The following is a 20,749-nucleotide window of genomic DNA, read 5'->3' as shown; positions in this document are numbered from 1 at the left end:
CATGGAATCACATCCACTTTACTTGGACAATTAAACACAGCAGAATAAATGTGCAAAAAAACAGCAGAAAAAAAATGCAGCATTTACACTACATGTGAATATGGACTAATTGTCCAAGCAAAGTGGATGAGACGTCCTGAAATCTACGCTCCTGGTGCGTGGAAAGACGCCGCTGAACTGTGCAGATTTGGTGTTTCTTTCTTTATAATCTTCAGGATTCACATCAGCAACAAACATGTATCAAATAAGGCGACAATGCGTAACAAATACCGCAAACACGCAATAATCAGAGGAGATTGTTATTGCACTCGTGGTGCGGACAGCGGCAGAAAGAAACGCAGCATTTACGCTATGTGTGAACACGGCCTCAGTGTTACATTTTTATTACATTTTTTATGGGTTTTAATAAAGAAAAATAATAAATTGCGCCATTTTTTTCCCGCCATTTACCGATCCTCATAAATAACCTGATCGCTGTGTTGTTCAGGTCATTACGATTACAGGGACACCAAATATGTCCATGTTATTTGCTGATTTGTGATGTTTATTATTTTATAAAAAAGTGTAATAAAATTACATTATTCTATTTCTTTTTATTATTTTTAGTAATTTTATTAGAAGAAAAAAAAAATCCTCTTTTCCTCTCCCTCTAGAATACAGGAGATAGAGACACTGCTGTGTACAATGGAGCTGTGTCCTGTGTAATCGAAAATCCTCCCTCTGACATCATCAATCCTAGTGGCTCAACAGCTAGAGCAGCTAGGAAAGCCAGGAGGCTGCTGGACACAAGTTTTGAACATTGCTGGTTTGAATCCAGGGTGGTGAAGATAAAAAAAAATTGTATTTGTATTTTTTCCTCATTTCTTTATAGTAGTTTTATGGGAACAAATGAATCTGACTCTTTCCTTCACCTACATTGAGATACATTATTTATCTATCTATCTATAGCTATCCCTCTATCTATCTATCTATCTATCTATCTATCTATCTATATCTATCCCTCTATCTATCTATCTATCTATCTATCTATATCTATCTATCTATCTATCTATATCTATCCCTCTATCTATCTATCTATCTATCTATCTATCTATCTATATCTATCCCTCTATCTATCTATCTATCTATCTATCTGTCTGTCTGTCTATCTATATATCCCTCTATCTATCTATGATTCTATCTATCTATCTATGATTCTATCTATCTATGATTCTATCTATCTATCTATCTATCTATGATTCTATCTGTCTATGATTCTATCTATCTATCTATGATTCTATCTATCTATCTATCTATGATTCTATCCATCCCTCTGTCTATCTATCAATCATTCTATCTATGATTCTATCTATGATTCTATCTATCTATCCCTCTATCTATCTATCTATCTATCTATCTAGGATTCTATCTATCTATCTATCTATCTATCTATCCATCTATCTATGATTCTATCTATCTATTTATGTACGATTCTATCTATCTATCTAGGATTCTATCTATCTATCTATCTATCTAGGATTCTATCTATCTATCAAGGATTCTATCTCTCTATCCCTCTATCTATGATTATATCTATCAATATATCTATGATTCTATCTATCATGTATGTATCTATCTATTATCTGTCATGTATCTATATATTCCTCTATCATCCATCCCTCTATCATCCATCCCTCTATCATCCATCCATCACACTCTCATCCATTCATCCCTCTATCCCTCCATTCATCCCTCCATTCATCCCTCAATCATCCATCCATCCCTCCCTCTATCCCTCCCTCTATCCCTCCATTCATCCCTTCATTCATCCCTCCATTCATCCATCCATCCACTCATCCCTCTATCATCCATCCATCCCTCCCTCTATCCCTCCATTCATCCCTCCATTCATCCATCCCTCCATCCATCTTTGCAGCTGAATAATCTGCCTCTGGTGGCTCACCTGCAGTATAGAGGTCAAGATAACAAAATATTCATTTGGGTTCCAATACAGGCAGTAGCTCAGTGGTTGAGCTGCTGCCTTTGAAGCAATGAACTCACAGTTCTACAGGGTTGAGTCCCGGCCGCCCTGAAAATCCAGAGCCGATGATAAGTTAATTTAATTTATTCACTGCACTGAGGGAAGGAGCCGGGACATCAGCTGTGAGCCGCGGGAGTGCGGGACACACCTCTAAAATTGTGGCATTCCCGCAGAATCTTGGACGGTTGGGAGGTATGCTGATGACAGTGATGCCAAATCTGGTAAAAGCCAAACCAATAAGTCCTTGTTATCCAGTGCTATGAGGGTCTAAATTCTGTGACAGATTGACAACCTGCATCGATAAGAAACACTCATTCAGGAACGGACATATCATTGGTGCAACCTGTGCTGCTGCACAAGGGCCCAAGAGGTCAGGAGGCCATATCCACCTCCAAAGTAGGTGCAATTTTTGGATTTTTATGAGCTCATGAGCTGCAAAGGGTCCATATATTGATATTGCAGAGGGGTCACCTTCTGTTTGTATCCGCCAGGGCTAATAATGTATAGGTAAGGATGGTTGACCTCGGGGAGATCAACATCCAACACCACGGAGACACAATCACGTGTTTTTCAACGCAGTGACAATAGAACAAGGCCCCCTGGGAAAATATGCAAAACAAGAATGCCGCGGAGACACCATCACATGTTTCTCAACGCTGGCAGGAAACTAGCCAGGTCTTTCACCAGTTTTTCAGTCTCCAGTCAAGGAAACTGCCTATACCAAAACATGGTATCCATCCACATCTTCTACTAGGCATTGCTCCCACTAGCCAGTTTCCTACTCCACACTGATGAGGGGCAAACACCCCGAAACAGCTGTCTGTGGATGGATACCATGTTTTGGTATAGACGGTTTCCTTGACTGGAGATTGCCCTTCCCGTGGTTGTTCCTTCCCGGTGAAAGACCTGGCTAGTTTCCTCCCAGCGTTGAGAAACATGTGATGGTGTCTCCGCGGCATTTTTGTTTTGCATATTTTCCCAGGGGGCCTTGTTCTAGTGTCACTGCGTTGAGAAACACATGATGGTGTCTCCGCGGTGTTGGATGTTGATCTCACTGAGGTCAACCATCCTTACCTATGTAGTCTTCTACTAGGCATTGCTCCCTCTAGCCAGTTTCCTACTCCACACTGATGAGGGGCAAATACCCCGAAACAGCTGTCTGTGGATGGATACCATGACTTGGTATAGGCGGTTTCCTTGACTGGAGACTGCCGTTCCCGGTGTTGTTCCTTCCCGGTGAAAGACCTGGCTAGTTTCCTGCCAGCGTTGAGAAACATGTGATGGTGTCTCCACGGCATTCTTGTAGGGCTCATAATGTACACTTGGAATTGGGACGTTTACACACTGCATCGGACAGACTTGTGTTATGTACTGAGCACCCAAGTGAAGGACAACACGGATGCCGAGCCGTACGAGCTTGATGCTCCTTCACCAGAGAGTCAGTGTGTGTGTGACTTTGGGTGGGGTGTGACACTTACTGGTTTCTTCAAGCCGGTGTGCAACTGCCCCACTACCGGTCCCTGTTGCAGACAAAATAGTGAAACAAATGCTACTGGAGTTCTCTCAAAACCAAACTTGAACACTTTATTCTATGACAGACATGGCCTCATATTCTCATGGTTCTGCTATTACTGTATTTTGAGGTGTATATTATATATATATATATATATATATATATATATATATATATATATATATATATATATATATATAAAATACACATAAGGCTTACGATTCTGCAGCTTTTTTTGGGCTGTCAAAATGACGACTATCGGTTAATGTTTGATTGGTGAGGACTGTTTGCAGAATTGGAGATTTTCCAAGAATGGTGATGGGACTGAAGAAGGTCCTAGAGGTAGAGGCAGAGCTGGGGCGAAGGCGGAGTCTCAAGGGGGCCCCAAAACTTTGGCAGTATGGGGCCCTGGCGGCGGTTCTGCAAGGGTTGCAGCACTTAGCCACTTCTTGAAGGTTAAGGTTAATTTGTTTTAAAGGAAAACACCAACACATTCTCGTCATGAGCTCAGCATCTGTATTTATTTTTCAGTACGTACGGCTCTTAAAAAAAATAAAAATAAAAAAAAAGGAAAATAAAAATGAACATGCAGCACAGACAATGCAATAATACACCCAAAATATACATTAACACCTGTAAAGAAAGTTCCTCTGGCCTGCCAGATACATTTATACAATTTACAAGATGCATTCTGATTTTTTTTTCCTCGAATGTAAAAATCACAAATACCTGGGCACTAAAATCAGTGAAAAACAAAAAATCTAGTTTTATTTTTTTTTTTAATGATAAATATTGTGAGATCAGAGCTAATACTAAGACTGTGATGCAAAAGTTGTACAAGGTTAGTAAAACATTACTGATTTTTTTTCCAAAAAGTGCGCCTCACCTGACCACAGGTTGGTTGTGGTATTGCAGCTCGGCTCTTAAGCTGTAATACCAGTTTCCACCAGGTGTGGCGCTGTTTCTGGAATTAAGCAGCCATGTTTCTACTCCCAGATAACTCTTTTGCCTGATGTTACTCCAGTGATCTAACCTAATGTGTTATCAGTGCGGCATCACTATCATGAATCGAACACTCGGTGCGGATCTCGGCCAAAGCATACACATTTTGGCCGTTACAGTAGACGTCACAGTGACACAATATCACGCTACAGTAAAAGAACGAGGCACTCGGTTTGTGACGGGTGATGGTTATGGACAGGCAAGGATGAACGACGCCTTACAAAGGTTCTGAGATCAAATGCAAAAAAAAAAAATCTGATTACTAATGATGGGGAATCCAATCAGTGATATGCAGGAAGGACAGGGAGGAGGTAACGGTGTCAGATGTCAAACATTCAGCATCAAAAGTGCTGGAAAAAAAGTGGTGTGAAAAAGTGCAGCCATGTCCTTCTCATCCTCTACAGGCCTTTACATCGGGATATCAGAGTAATTGCCCCTATCGACAAATCAATCCAGTGGTCGCTTGATCCTGACCTTCAGGGTGGGATTTCATTATAGCTTTTTCTATCTCTCCCTATGCCTTATTAATCAGATTTTTCTGAATCAAACTCATTTTCAATTTTTTAATCAGGGGGCGAAACCGCAGCCGACAATAAATTATCTAGTGACAAATAGGGATGTAGTACTGCCAGCCCAAACTAAAAAATAAAGTAGACACCAATTTCAAACAACCAATCAGATTGCAGCTTTAATTTACCCATGATACTATTACAAAGAAAAGTAGTGTAATAGTAGAGTGCCTTTGCCTGTGCAATGTGTCCAAAATATAAAAGAAGAAGTTCCAGACAGATCACTGGTTAATTTTTGGACAAAAATTAAAATACGATTGACAACTACTCAATTTTTACGTTTTTTTATCAGTCATACATTTCACATTTTTATATTTTTGGCTCATCCATGGACTGATCTATAAACCGTAATCACAGAATATGAAGATAAAAATAATAATAAAAAATATATAATGAATGGTTAATTTTTGGACAAAAAAAATACAATTGACAACTACTCCATTTTTCTTTTTTTTTATCGGTCATACACTTCACATTATTATATTTTTGGCTACCCCATGGAGTGATATACAAACCATAATCACAGGAGTCAAGATCAGAATACGAAGATAAAAATAATAAAAAATATATAATAAATGGATAATTTTTGATAAAAAAAATATGATTGACAACTCCATTTTTTTATGGGTCACACACTTCACATTATTATATTTATGGCTACCCCATGGACTAATCTATAAAACGTAATCAAAGCAGTTAACATCAGAATATCAAGATATAAAAAATATATAATAAATGGATAATTTTTGGACAAAAAAAACCAATTGACAATTACTTAATTTTTTTTTATCGGTCACACACTTCACATTATTACATTTTTGGCTACCCCATGGTCTCACCTATGAACCATAATCACAGGTGTAAAGATCAGAATAATAAGATAAAAATATATAATAAATGGATAATTTTTGGACAAAAAAATAAGATTGACAACTACTCCATTTTTTTATGTCACACACTTCACATTATTATATTTTTGGCTACCTCTGTGGACTGGTATATAAAAGGTACTAACAGGAGTCAAGATCAGAATATGAAGATAAAAATATAATAAATGGGTAATTTTTGGACAAAAAATAAAATACAATTGGCAGCTACTCCATTTTTTTTTTTATCGGTCACACACTTCACATTATTATATTTTGGCTACTCCATGGACTAATCTATAAACCGTAATCACAGGAGTCAGGATCAAAATATGAAGATAATAATAAAAGATATATAATAAAAGGATAATTTTCAGACAAAAAAAAATACGATTGACAGTAGCTCCATTTTTTTGATCGGTCACACACTTCACATTATTATATTTTTGGCTGCCTCATGGACTAATCTATAAACCATAATCACAGGAGTCAAGATCAGAATATGACGATAAAAATAAAAAAAAAAAATATAATAGATGGGTAATTTTTGGACAAAAAAAAAATATGATTGACAACTACTCCATTTTTATTTTTTTTTTATGGGTCATAGACTTCACATTATTATATTTTTGGCTACCCCATGGATTGATCTGTAAAACATAATCACAGGAGTCGAGATCAGAATATGAAGATAATAATAAAAAATATATAATAAATGGATAATTTTTGGACAAAAAAAAGTACAATTGACAGAGTCAAGATCAGAATATGAAGATAAAAATAAAAAAAAAAATATAATAAGTATTATAGAAAATGGGACCATTTTCCGTTCTTTAAATAAACTTTATTGACATTGTACCAGATGACAATTTTGGTAGTTACATCTCTGCATACTCATTAGATATATTCGGGGTATTCCGTAGATTATTGGCACAATTTTACATGGGTTGATGGGCATCAAAAGCTTTTTCTTTTTACGTTTAGTCATGAGTTTTCCTATTATCTTTTCATAGCATAACATCCTACTGAACCAGACTTGTTTTCCATAGTAATCTATGGTGACTTCAAAAGAATTTAGGATTCTGGGAGATGTGAATATTGACTGTAACCATATATGAACATACTTACCAAGATGTGACCACAAATTAGATAGCTTGCATGGGAGATAACACTGCCGGGACCACGTTGACGGAAGATGATGGCGTAAACCCAAAGCAACTAGATATTCCATATTTCACTAAACACCCCCCACATCCCCCCCCAAAAAAAGTCACTGATGTCCCTAGTCTAGTATGCCCCATATGTTCTATAGGCATACAGTAGTACATCCATGTAATACAGGCATATAGTGATACGGGTCCCTCCATATTTGTATTTATAGACGACCACTGTTTTTTAAAAATTTAAAGGAAATTATTATTTATTTTTTGGGGGGATACAGGGCGGATTTTTCCATTTGTTTCCATAAATAATATTGAAATAAATATTATATACTTAATATATTTACACAAGCCGTTTGGATACTTAATCGAGGGCTAATCATTGATTGAAAAGGGGGTGTGGCCTTTGGGTAATGGGGTGTGGTCTGATGTGAGATGGGTGTGGTTTAATAAGGAAAGTGATGGGTAGTCCTTCATTTTTGGGGGGTAATCTGAATCATTCTGCCCATTATGTAGAGTCAGCTCTTTTGGATGCCAAATTAATCCCTATGAAATATGTGTTCACCTGTGGGAAAAATATGAGGGTCAAGTCCCATCGGAAACAAAACATCATCATGTAAGACCCATTCAGAAGCTGAAAGCGGCTCTCACAGGGTGCCGGCTCCCATCGTTCACAGAAGTCATCCAGCCGGATTAGTCGCAAACTAGTACAGTTGAGGATCATGGCCACAATTTAAATAGGGCACTAAACCAGGGCCTCAACTACATAGGGACACTAGGGGGCCTGCACATCCAGACCTGGTTGTCCATAAAGTGGTAATGGAGTAAAGTTGGCGGGGAATCGAATGGCAGGACCAGCTCGAGGAGCCAAGCCAGGAATCCAGCGAACCCCCTCCTTCCAGCCACCATCCATGGTTCCTCTTTCTACTAGCTGGCCTGGTGTGACATCACATGCACATCGTGTCACAACGATGATGTCACACCAGGCCGACTAATCAAAAGAAGAGCTGCAGATGCCATCAGATAGGAGGTAGCTCTCAGGGCTCTCAAAGTGCCACTAGGACAGGGTTTTGCACCTTTTCTACTAAGGAGCTATTTTATTCATAAGGACTATAGCTTTGGACAATGCCTACTTGTTAGAAGGAACTCTTAACAATATTTCCTTCCGGAACCTTGTACGATCATCTTCAATCTGTGGGGGGAACCTAGTTATACAGTCAATTTCCCTGCAGCGCCCCTACTGGACAAAAGAAGAATTACAAGTGCCCATAGTGTTTTATAGGACAGGAACGGTCACAGCAAGCGAGGAGCACACCTTGTAACCTAAATCCACTTAGGTCAAGAGATGACAATCCTGAACAAGGGATTCCCATCGACTAATTCCAAATTCCACAATGGGGTATATAAAATGGGTTTCCTAATCTGCACAACTCCATTAACCCTAAAGTCTCAGTTGTCTCCATAATTTCCTAAATGGCCGTTCGCATACTGGATGTGAAAAGTCTTCAGGTTGGGTCCAAGTCCAAGAGGTGGAAGAGGGACTCAGTTCAGTTTTGTAAGATACTGAGAGGGCTAAAAATTGAGTCAGCTAATAAAAGTTTGTTTATCCCTATTATTTTTAGCCTATTGAATGAAAAGACCATCAACTCCAATGAAGTTTCATTGCACAATGCTCTATTTGGGTTGTATCAGACGTGGGGGCGCTGTTGCACAGATGTCTATGGAATTATTTTCCTGACAATGATGGTGAAAATCGGTACTGCAAGTGGTGCCGTAAGAAAAACAAAACAAGTTGGGGAAAATGTATCCTAAAAAATGTCATATTTCCTTTTAATCATGAAGGATATAAATTACAATTCTGATCCTAATATACAATCATGTCCATCACCTTTAAATTGTCAACCCATTGTATTTATCCATCCAATGTATCCAATAAATGCTCCGTTGGGTCATAATGTTTATTATACTAATTAGTCCAATTAAGATGATAAATAAGATGACTAATAAGTCAATTATGGTCAAAGGTGTCCACTTCACTAAGAACGTGACTGTAGAAGTGGAGATATCTGAGCTGTTTTCCTAAAACTGGACCACTTTTGTGTCCGATATTGCAGCAAACAGCTTTGATGGGTCTGAGTTGCAATACCGAATCTAGCCATGGGACAAAGGTGGTGCTGTTTCTGGAAGAAAATGTAAAAAAGCAGACATTTTCCTACTCTCATGATTACAAAGTTTGGTAGCTATTACCTTGAAGACCTCTGTTCATCCCATCTGACTACTAATTTTGGACTAGTCCGCTAAGGTAAATACAACCGGTATTGCCTAAAGATCACAGTAGAAGCAGAAACATAGAAAGACAATCATAATTTATACAAACAAAATAAACAAAAACAGAAAAACATGTAGCAAGTACAGAGAAAAATCTCCAACGCACATGGCTATTCAATGTCATCAGTAAACCAATACTTAAGATCGCCATCGGGAGGTGGAGGGCCGCGGCGGCTTCCACATCGTAGGCTTAGGGGACTGCAGCTTCCAAGCAAGGCTCACAATCAAGATGCTAATGTCTTCATACGTCCTCGGAGCAGTTTCAAGGCAGCTACGTACGGAAAGCCGAACACTGACGGATATGACGGGGGAAGTGAAAGATTCTGGGAAAAGTCACGCCTGATTATTATTATTATTTTTTAACTCTAGCGCCACCTTGTCACGTGGTATGAATTGCTCTTTTTTAAGGCAGTGAAGAGACATTCTGTGGCTCTTGATGGTGGCTGCAGTCATGCAGTTTCCGTGTTAGAGGCAGAGGTACTTTTCTTCCTGAATCGAGGCTTATGGACTCTGGGAGGAGGCTGAAAAACAAAGGGATAACGGAATTACATACACAGTAATGCAATAATCAGAATCTATCCATCTATCTATCTATCCCTCTATCTATCTATCTATCTATCCCTCTATCTATCCATCTATCTATCTATCCCTCTATCTATCTATCTATCCCTCTATCTATCTATCCCTCTATCTATCTATCTATCCCTCTATCTATCCCTCTATCTATCTATCTATCTATCTATCTATCCCTCTATCTATCTATCTATCTATCTATCTATCCATCCATCTATATCTCTATCTATTCATCCTTCTATCTATCTATCTATCTATCCCTCTATCTATCCATCTATCTATCTATCTACAGTTAGGTCCAGAAATATTTGGACAGTGACACAATTTTCGCGAGTTGGGCTCTGCATGCCACCACATTGGATTTGAAATGAAACCTCTACAACAGAATTCAAGTGCAGATTGTAACGTTTAATTTGAAGGTTTGAACAAAAATATCTGCTAGAAATTGTAGGAATTGTACACATTTCTTTACAAACACTCCACATTTTAGGAGGTCAAAAGTAATTGTACAAATAAACCAAACCCAAACAAAATATTTTTATTTTCAATATTTTGTTGCGAATCCTTTGGAGGCAATCACTGCCTTAAGTCTGGAACCCATGGACATCACCAAACGCTGGGTTTCCTCCTTCTTAATGCTTTGCCAGGCCTTTACAGCCGCAGCCTTCAGGTCTTGCTTGTTTGTGGGTCTTTCCGTCTTAAGTCTGGATTTGAGCAAGTGAAATGCATGCTCAATTGGGTTAAGATCTGGTGATTGACTTGGTCATTGCAGAATGTTCCACTTTTTTGCACTCATGAACTCCTGGGTAGCTTTGGCTGTATGCTTGGGGTCATTGTCCATCTGTACTATGAAGCGCCGTCCGATCAACTTTGCGGCATTTGGCTGAATCTGGGCTGAAAGTATATCCCGGTACACTTCAGAATTCATCCGGCTACTCTTGTCTGCTGTTATGTCATCAATAAACACAAGTGACCCAGTGCCATTGAAAGCCATGCATGCCCATGCCATCACGTTGCCTCCACCATGTTTTACAGAGGATGTGGTGTGCCTTGGATCATGTGCCGTTCCCTTTCTTCTCCAAACTTTTTTCTTCCAATCATTCTGGTACAGGTTGATCTTTGTCTCATCTGTCCATAGAATACTTTTCCAGAACTGAGCTGGCTTCATGAGGTGTTTTTCAGCAAATTTAACTCTGGCCTGTCTATTTTTGGAATTGATGAATGGTTTGCATCTAGATGTGAACCCTTTGTATTTACTTTCATGGAGTCTTCTCTTTACTGTTGACTTAGAGACAGATACACCTACTTCACTGAGAGTGTTCTGGACTTCAGTTGATGTTGTGAACGGGTTCTTCTTCACCAAAGAAAGTATGCGGCGATCATCCACCACTGTTGTCATCCGTGGACGCCCAGGCCTTTGAGTTCCCAAGCTCACCAGTCAATTCCTTTTTTCTCAGAATGTACCCGACTGTTGATTTTGCTACTCCAAGCATGTCTGCTATCTCTCTGATGGATTTTTTCTTTTTTTCAGCCTCAGGATGTTCTGCTTCACCTCAATTGAGAGTTCCTTAGACCGCATGTTGTCTGGTCACAGCAACAGCTTCCAAATGCAAAACCACACACCTGTAATCAACCCCAGACCTTTTAACTACTTCATTGATTACAGGTTAACGAGGGAGACGCCTTCAGAGTTAATTGCAGCCCTTAGAGTCCCTTGTCCAATTACTTTTGGTCCCTTGAAAAAGAGGAGGCTATGCATTACAGAGCTATGATTCCTAAACCCTTTCTCCGATTTTGATGTGAAAACTCTCATATTGCAGCTGGGAGTGTGCACTTTCAGCCCATATTATATATATAATTGTATTTCTGAACATGTTTTTGTAAACAGCTAAAATAACAAAACTTGTGTCACTGTCCAAATATTTCTGGCCCTGACTGTATCTATCTATCTATCTATCTATCTATCCCTCTATCTATCTATCCCTCTATCTATCTATCCCTCTATCTATCCATCTATCTATCCCTCTATCTATCTATCTATCTATCTATCTATCTATCTATCCATCAATCTATACCTCTATCTATTCATCCTTCTATCTATCTATCTATCCCTCTATCTATCTATCTATCTATCCATCCATCTATACCTCTATCTATTCATCCTTCTATCTATCTATCTATCTATCTATCCATCCCTCTATCTATCCATCTATCTATCTATCTATCCCTCTATCTATCTATCCCTCTATCTATCTATCCATCCATCTATACTTCTATCTATTCATCCTTCTATCTATCTATCTATCTATCTATCTATCTATCTATCTATCCATCCCTCTATCTATCTATCCATCCCTCTATCTATCCATCTATCTATCTATCCCTCTATCTATCTATCCCTCTATCTATCTATCTATCTATCCATCTATCTATCCATCTATCTATCTATCTATCTATCTATCTATCTATCTATCTATCTATCTATCCCTCTATCTATCTATCTATCTATCTATCCCTCTATCTATCTATCTATCTATCTATCTATCCCTCTATCTATCCCTCTATCTATCTATCTATCTATCTATCTATCCCTCTATCTATCTATCTATCTATCTATCTATCTATCTATCTATCTATCTATCTATCCCTCTATCTATCTATCCCTCTATCCCTCTATCTATCTATCCCTCTATCTATCCCTCTATCTATCTATCCCTCTATCTATCTATTATCTATCTATCTATCCATCTATCTATCTACCATGTTTCCCTGAAAATAAGACAGGGTCTTATATTTTGCTCCAAAAGATGCCCTGGGGCTTATTTTCAATCCACATTTATTCATGAACCAAAAAAAAAACACCAAGATTTATTCAATTATAATTATGTTATCACATTCTGGAACATGAACATTGTGTGTTATCTTATTCCTGGCTCAGATGCACATTCTTATCTGATCTGCTATTCTCATGGTGCTAAACCCGTCCTATAGTGGTGAGTACACACCATATTACAAAGGGTTACATTTATTATTCTCTATGTACTGCTAAGTTTACCCTCAAAAGAAAGCAGACACCCCCTAAAAGAATTGCACTTACCAGACCCCAATTGTTGGCAAGTGAATGGGCTCTCACATACAGATCTGCATCGCTGTCAGGTCCCCCTGCTTTCTACAGCAGTTGGCTCCCTCTGGTGGCTGGAAGCAGTATTACTTACGCAGAGTGACACTGGTACCTCATCTGTTTGTGAGAGCTGCAGTGCAATGCAGCCGGAACGGTGAGGGACCGGACAGCGACACAGATCTCTGTGTGAGAGCCCACCCATACACGGCACTGTCCAACTGTAACTGTTTGGGATCTGGTGAATGCCATTCTCTTTTTTTTGGGGGGGGGATCTGCGTCTGCTTTCTTTTGGAGGTGTCAGTTTTCTTTGATGAAGAGTCATGCTGTATAACTTTTTTAGATACTTAAATACTTACTTATGGAACCACAACTAGGGCTTATTGTTGGAGTAGGGCTTATAATTTCAGCATACCCCAAAAAGCCCAAACAATTCCTACTAGGGTTTATTTTCGAGTAAACAGGGTATGTGTCTATCTATCGACCCATCTATCCCATTTTTCATGCATTGTTCTATTCAAAACTTAATATTTTGTTCTGGAATGTTTGGATTTTGTTTTGTAGAAGGAAAAATACACATTTTTTTTTTCATTCTCCTTTTTTGCAGACAAATCAATACAAGAACAACCCTTACGAATAAGTACAAATGTTAGGGACTTTTTTTTTTTTCTTTGCTTCCTTTTATTTGTTTCTATTCTATTTACAGAATTTTTTTCTTGTTATTAATGGATCTGATCATTTTTATCTCAGTTTTATTTAGTACTTTGCATAATAATATTTTGTTGTTTATTCATTCTAGAACTACCGGTACTTAGCTTATTGACATCTTAAGACCCTGTGCGCACTGGGAAATGACTTTTTCTTAAGAAAAATCCGCACCCTCTGGCAGAATTACTGCACTCGCGGCAAAAACCGTGGTAAAAACACACCTGCGGTTTTGGTGCGGTTTTTCCGCAGGTTGGTCTCTGCGTTTTTTTACCATTATCTATGGCAAAAAACGGCAGGTACCTGCGGAAATGAAGTGACATGCTACTTCTTTTTTGCTGCAGAAAAGCTGCAGAAATTCTGCAGCAAAACCTATAGGAAAAAAAACAGTGTGCGCACAGGATTTTTTTATTTTCCATAGATTTTGCTGGGGAAAAACTGTAGAAAGCTTAGGAACAAAAACCGCACGTTTTCTGCAGAAAAAAAAACGTGGCAAAAAACGCAGTGTGCGCACAGGACTTTTGACATGGTGCAATGATTTGTACACGTTATATCGTGGTTACCTTTAGCTAAACAGTTACATAGATTGAAAAAAGACACAAGAGCTCACGTTCAACCCTTTTAATCGGGATGATGGAATTTTATCTCTTTTTTTTGTACACACTAAAATCTTGTTTACTTTTGCAGCTGCTGCTTGACATTGAGTGCTGCTGCTTAGCTTACTGCAAACCAGAATCCCCCGGTCTTTCTCCTGTTCTGTAGTCCCGAATATATATTTCCATTTAATGCTTATGCAGCAATACAATTACTCCAGTTGCAGTGCATTTCTCTTCATATATCAGCAATGTATTAAGTTAATAATATTGCAGTAAGTTTCAGACTGCAATATCCATCCATTGTACAGGAGGAGGAATAGGTGAGCTGTGACATCACCTATTGTACATGGTGGATCCTGTGTTATCTGCTGTATATAGTATAGGTTTTATCAGTTGTTGTATAGGAGGAGGAATAGGTGAGCTGTGACATACCCTATTGTAAATAATGGATCCTGTATTATCTGCTGTATATAGTGGTGTTATCAGTCATTGTACAGGAGGAGGAGGTGAGCTGTGACATCACCTATTGTAAATGGTGGATCCTGTGTTATCTGCTGTATATGGTAAAGGTTTTATCAGTCGTTGTACATGAGGAGGAAGAGATGAGGTGTGAGATCACCTATTGTAAATAGTGGATCCCGTATTATCTGCTGTACATACAGGTGTTATTAGTCATTGTACAGGAAGAGGAAAAAATAATCTGTGACGTCAGTTGTTGTGTATGGTCGATCCTGTGTTATCTACTGTATATAGAAGTGTTATCAATGATTGTACAGGAGGAGGTGAGCTGTGACATTGCCCAATTGTGAATAGTGGATCCTGTGTCATCAACTGTATATAGAGATGTTATCAGTCATTGTACAGGCGGAGGAGGAAGTGAGCTGTGACATCACCTATTGTAAATGGTGGATCCTGTGTTATCTGCTGTATATGGTATAGGTTTTATCAGTTGTTGTACAGGAGGAGGAATAGGTGAGCTGTGACATCACCTATTGTAAATAATGGATCCTGTATTATATGCTGTATATAGTGGTGTTATCAGTCATTGTACAGGAGGAGGTGAGCTGTGACATCACCTATTGTAAATAGTGGATCCTGTATTATCTGCTGTATATACAGGTGTTATTAGTCATTGTACAGGAAAAGGAAAAAATAATCTGTGACGTCAGATGGTCGATCCTGTGTTATCTACTGTATATAGAAGTGTTATCAATGATTGTACAGGAGGAGGTGAGCTGTGATATTGGCCAATTGTGAATGGTGGATCCTGTGTCATCAACTGTGTATAGAGTTGTTATCAGTCATTGTATAGGCGGAGGAGGAAGTGAGCTGTGACATCACCTATTGTGAATGGTGGATCCTGTGTTAATAGCTTTGTATACAGGTGAAATCTGTCATTGTAATCCTGCCTCTGATGATAAGGAGACTGCTGAAAACCCTTCCTTAAATTACTGTAAATAAGTGTAAAAGATTCCTAGGCATTTATTATTACTATTAATGTAGTTACTTTGCTTGGTGCATTAGGTAATAGGCAATAGTCTGACTATTACTGGTGCTAGTAGCCAGTTTGAAAACTGCAAGATCACTATTTTTTTCAATGCAGAAAATGATATAAAAAAGGTTATTTTCTGATGACACATTCCTATTGACAGAAACTGGACCCATTGTAATCAGTCTCCATCCCTTTCATAATGGGCTTGGAATGGGACACAGAGAAGAAGAATAAGTCATTTCTTTATTTTTCCTATTCCTTTTCAATCCACTCCTGGCTATGGTTTAAACCACTGCAGCAAAAGCTTCACATGTGATCTCGACCTAAGGGGTACTTTGCACACTACGACATCGCAGCTCCGATGTCGGTGGGGTCAAATCGAAAGTGACGCACTTCCGGCGTAGCTCTCGACATCGTAGTGTGTAAAGCATTTTTGATACGATTAACGAGCGAAAAATCGTCGTAATCGTATCATCGGTGTCGCGTCGGTCATTTCCATGAATTGGGAAATACCGATGTTACGATGTTGTTCCTCGTTCCTGCGGCAGCACACATCGCTGTGTATGAAGCTGCAGGCAGAAGCGAGGGACATCTCCTACATGCGTCCCGGCCGGCTATGCGGAACGAAGGAGGTGGGCGGGATGTTTACGTCCCGCTCATCTCCGCCCCTCCGCTTCTATTGGACGGCTGCCGTGTGACATCGCTGTGACGCCGCACGACCCGCACCCTTAGGAAGGAGGCGGGTCGCCGGCCAGAGCGAAGTCGCAGGGCAGGTGAGTGCATGTGAAGCTGCCGTAGCGATAATGTTCGCTACGCCAGCTATCACCATGATATCGCAGCTGCGACGGGGGCGGGGACTATCGTGCTCGGCATCGCAGCATCGGCTTGCGATGTCGTAGTGTGCAAAGTGCCCCTAAGGTTAGACCTGGATGGATACACACTGTGGGGTGGTAGTTTTCTTTTGCATATATATACTTTGTAGCTAAGCCTTCACAATATATTTGTAACTGTGGAAACCTTTCTGTGATAATTTGGTAGAAAGCTCCACTTGAACGGAGGTGAACTGTGATGTCCTCGTTATAACAATGGATAGGAGCTGATTGGAGACTGTTGCGTTGCAGGGATAACGGCATTACAGTGTTTCGTGGCAACAGACGCCGCAGACAATTCCCAAGGAAAATCTATAAATCCCGGGGAGGTTTCTGAAGAAGCAAGATATGATTAGAATTATAAAATGCCGCTACAGGCTGAAATCCCATTCCCCAAATGAAGCTTTTTTTTATTTCATCCGGCCCCATTTATTTCTGTGGAGCTGTAAGAATGGCGGACAATGGCTATGGCATTCCTGCCCCTGAAGACACCGCTGTGACGACATGCACTCTGTAAATGCCTAGCATGGGTTAAGTTTCTTAAACTCCAGCCAGACATGATGATATCTTGTTTATAAACGAGAGATAAGCCTCTCATTGTTTCTACCAGACTCTTAAGGCCCCGTCACACTAAGCAACATCGCTGCTAACGAACAACTTTTGTGACGTTGCTAGCGATGTCGCTGTGTGTGACATCCAGCAACAACCTGGCCCCTGCTGTGAGGTCGTTGGTTGTTGCTGAATGTCTTGGGCCATTTTTTAGTTGTTGCTGTCCCGCTGTGAAGCACAGATCGCTGTGTGTGACAGCGAGACAGCAACAACTAAATGTGCAGGCAGCAGGAGCCGGCTTCTGCAGAGGCTGGTAACCAATGTAAACATCGGGTAACCAAGAAGCCCTGTTCTTGGTTACCCGATATTTACCTTCGATACCAGCCTCCTCCACTCTCACTGTCAGTGCCGGCTCCTGCTCTGTGCACATGTAGCTGCAGCACACATTGGGTTAATTAACCCGATGTGTGCTGTAACTAGGAGAGCAAGGAGCCAGCGCTAAGCATTGTGCGCTGCTCCCTGCTCTGTGCACATGTAGCTGCAGCACACATCGGGTAATTAACCCGATGTGTGCTGTAACTAGGAGAGCAAGGAGCCAGCGCTAAGCATTGTGCGCTGCTCCCTGCTCTGTGCACATTTAGCTGCAGCACACATCGGGTTAATTAACCCGATGTGTGCTGTAACTAGGAGAGCAAGGAGCCAGCGCTAAGCATTGTGCGCTGCTCCCTGCTCTGTGCACATTTAGCTGCAGCACACATCGGGTTAATTAACCCGATGTGTGCTGTAACTAGAAGAGCAAGGAGCCAGCGCTAAGCATTGTGCGCTGCTCCCTGCTCTGTGCACATTTAGCTGCAGCACACATCGGGTTAATTAACCCGATGTGTGCTGTAACTAGAAGAGCAAGGAGCCAGCGCTAAGCATTGTGCGCTGCTCCCTGCTCTGTGCACATGTAGCTGCAGCACACATCGGGTAATTAACCCGATGTGTGCTGTAACTAGGAGAGCAAGGAGCCAGTGCTCAGTGTGCGCTGCTCCCTGCTCTCTGCACGTGTAGCTCCGTGCGGTGGTAAACAAGGTAAATATCGGGTTGGTTACCCGATATTTACCTTAGTTACCAAGCGCAGCATCTTCCACGCTGCACTGGGGGCTTGTCACTGGTTGCTGGTGAGCTCACCAGCAACTTGTGTAGCGACGCTCCAGCGATCCCTGCCAGGTCAGGTTGCTGGTGGGATCGCTGGAGTGTCACAGTGTGACATCTCACCAGCAACCTCCTAGCAACTTACCAGCGATCCCTATCGTTGTTGGGATCGCTGGTAAGTTGCTTAGTGTGACTGGACCTTAAAGGTGGCTTTACACACTGCAACATTGCAAAAGACATCGCTGTAACGTCACCGGTTTTGTGACGTTATAGCGACCTCCCCAGCGACATTGCAGTGTGTGACACGCATCAGCGACCTGGCCCCTGCTGTGAAGTTGCTGATCACTACACATCTCTCAGGACCTTTCTTTGGTCCTTTGTTTCCCGCTGTGCAGCATGATCGCTAGAAAGTCTCAGTGTGTAAAGGGGCCTTTACAGCGACTTTGTTAGCGACTTCCCTTTCAAAAAGCTGCTTTACAACGTCCCCAATGACTAGCGAGGTCGTTCTGCAGGTCCGGATCGCTGTTGCGTCGTTGGCCAGGTCTGCCTGTTTGACAGCTCACCAGCGACTCATCAGAGACTTTGTAGCGATCCCGGCCAGGTTGGGATCGCTAGAAAGTCTCAGTGTGTAAAGGGGCCTTTAGGAGTCCAGTGTTAAAGTTCTCGTTGACTCATGTAATTGCCTTGGCCAGTGAAGGTCAGATACCCAGACAAATCAATTATGCAAACCTCCCATTGTATTATTATGTGTATTGCTAGATGCGATGTAACTTAGCGGTCTCTCTCCTCCCCCCCCCCCCGTCTCTGCCAGAGACCATCACTACTAGGGATATTTTGTATACGGCTTGAAATCTAGCCAATAAGAGCCCAGTCTTATCCACCAATCGTGAAGACCCCCAATGATCTAATGGAGAGGTCATGGGTATGAGAAGGAGGACTGTCCATTGCCCGGGTAGACTCTTGCTACATGATACCAATCTAGGATCTGCGGATCCGATTGGCAAGCCATAACCAAACCTGGATTATAATACTACATGGACTTCAGCATCGAATAAAAGGATTGGGCTGAGATATCAAAGACTACCTAAGGAAGGAATCCAGCTTGGGACAATCCAGTCACGTGACTACAGGCTTCCTAAATCTGGTGTTATTACATTCTCGGTGGGTGCCCGCCGAAACCGGGGTGCTGCTGGATTGGAGTAAGTAGCCCTGGAAGCGCTGAGGCACGTACATTCTAATCCCTGGTGAGCCAGCGGAAGGGTGAGAAACTGTTGCCGGTTACATTCTGTGGTTTTGCTGGTTATGTGCCATGTGATGTTAATTCTTTGAGGATCCAATAAAGCCTTAATATTGTGATTCCCTCACCCAGTGTTGTCTGAGTAGTGTTCCGCCCACGGTTAAGGAGGTCGGGCGTTCAATTGGGATGAGCCCTGGGCCATGTTGTCTTTCTAAAGGCAGCCAGGCCAGCTGACGAGAGCACCCACTGACCCCCGTGTCTCCACAGGAGAGCACCCACTGACCCCCGTGTCTCCACAAGCTTTGGTCAACATTACTGTTATTGTGAACAGTTAAGCTTGTTGAAGATGAAATGATCTCTAAAAGGCCTAAAGTTATAGATGACACATTTCATTTTATTTTAGGCAAAAAATATATATATTATTCCTATCTTTTACATTTTAAAAATTACAAAAGGAAAATGCGAGCCAGTGTGAGCGGTTCAAACACTGCAAGCGGCTCGCAAAGGGCTCAGCACCAAGCGTACCTGAGTGGGTTCAGAGGCCTTCCTTCTGCGCTGTCCTGTGTAGGTCCCTGCTGCTTAAAGCTATGCTGCGGCACTCTTCCTAGCGTTGGTATAGTTTCTCACCCGTATGGCTAGAGGCGCAAACCTTTTACAGGTGCCGCACCTCTGGCAGTGGCTCCGGGTTCTTGTATGCTGCTGTGCCGCCGGGTGTCTCCTGCCCTCCAGATTCAGCTGCTGGGACTTCAGTACCCGAACAACCAAGGACTCCGGCGTACTGTTTTTTGCGTTCTGCTCTGGAGTGAGCTCTGTCACTGCTCAGCTCACCAGGCTCTTCTCAACTTCCTCTCTCTCCTCTTCCCTTTCACTCACTAACCCCTCTCCCAGGTCAGAATGTATAGGGAAGCTCCCCTTAAACCGAGTGTTAGAGCTCCCCCTTCTGGTCTGGAGTCAGGAAAGCATTGGTAGCTGGTTCTAACTAGCCAGGGGGACCCCCTTCTTGCTTCCAGGCTTA

The 20,749-nt window shown here is 41.2% G+C and overlaps 1 protein-coding gene across 3 annotated transcripts in view; it reads right to left on the bottom strand.

Moving 5' to 3' along the window:
- Positions 1–6,792: 6,792 nt before the first annotated feature.
- The window catches only part of REEP1 (receptor accessory protein 1), a 172,301-nt gene continuing 158,344 nt past the window's right edge, over positions 6,793–20,749 (bottom strand). For all 3 annotated transcript variants that reach the window (XM_075346788.1, XM_075346787.1, XM_075346789.1), the window contains one exon: positions 6,793–9,979. Coding sequence is in view for 1 of the 3 variants with exons in the window: in XM_075346787.1 (XP_075202902.1) it covers positions 9,908–9,979 (72 nt within the window). In the remaining 2 variants the exon portion in view is untranslated. The remainder of the gene's footprint in view (positions 9,980–20,749) is intronic.

The sequence above is a fragment of the Anomaloglossus baeobatrachus genome, chromosome 1, assembly GCF_048569485.1.
Source record: "Anomaloglossus baeobatrachus isolate aAnoBae1 chromosome 1, aAnoBae1.hap1, whole genome shotgun sequence".
In the NCBI taxonomy this organism is placed as follows: domain Eukaryota; kingdom Metazoa; phylum Chordata; class Amphibia; order Anura; family Aromobatidae; genus Anomaloglossus; species Anomaloglossus baeobatrachus.
This window is presented reverse-complemented; position numbering and strand designations above follow the sequence as displayed.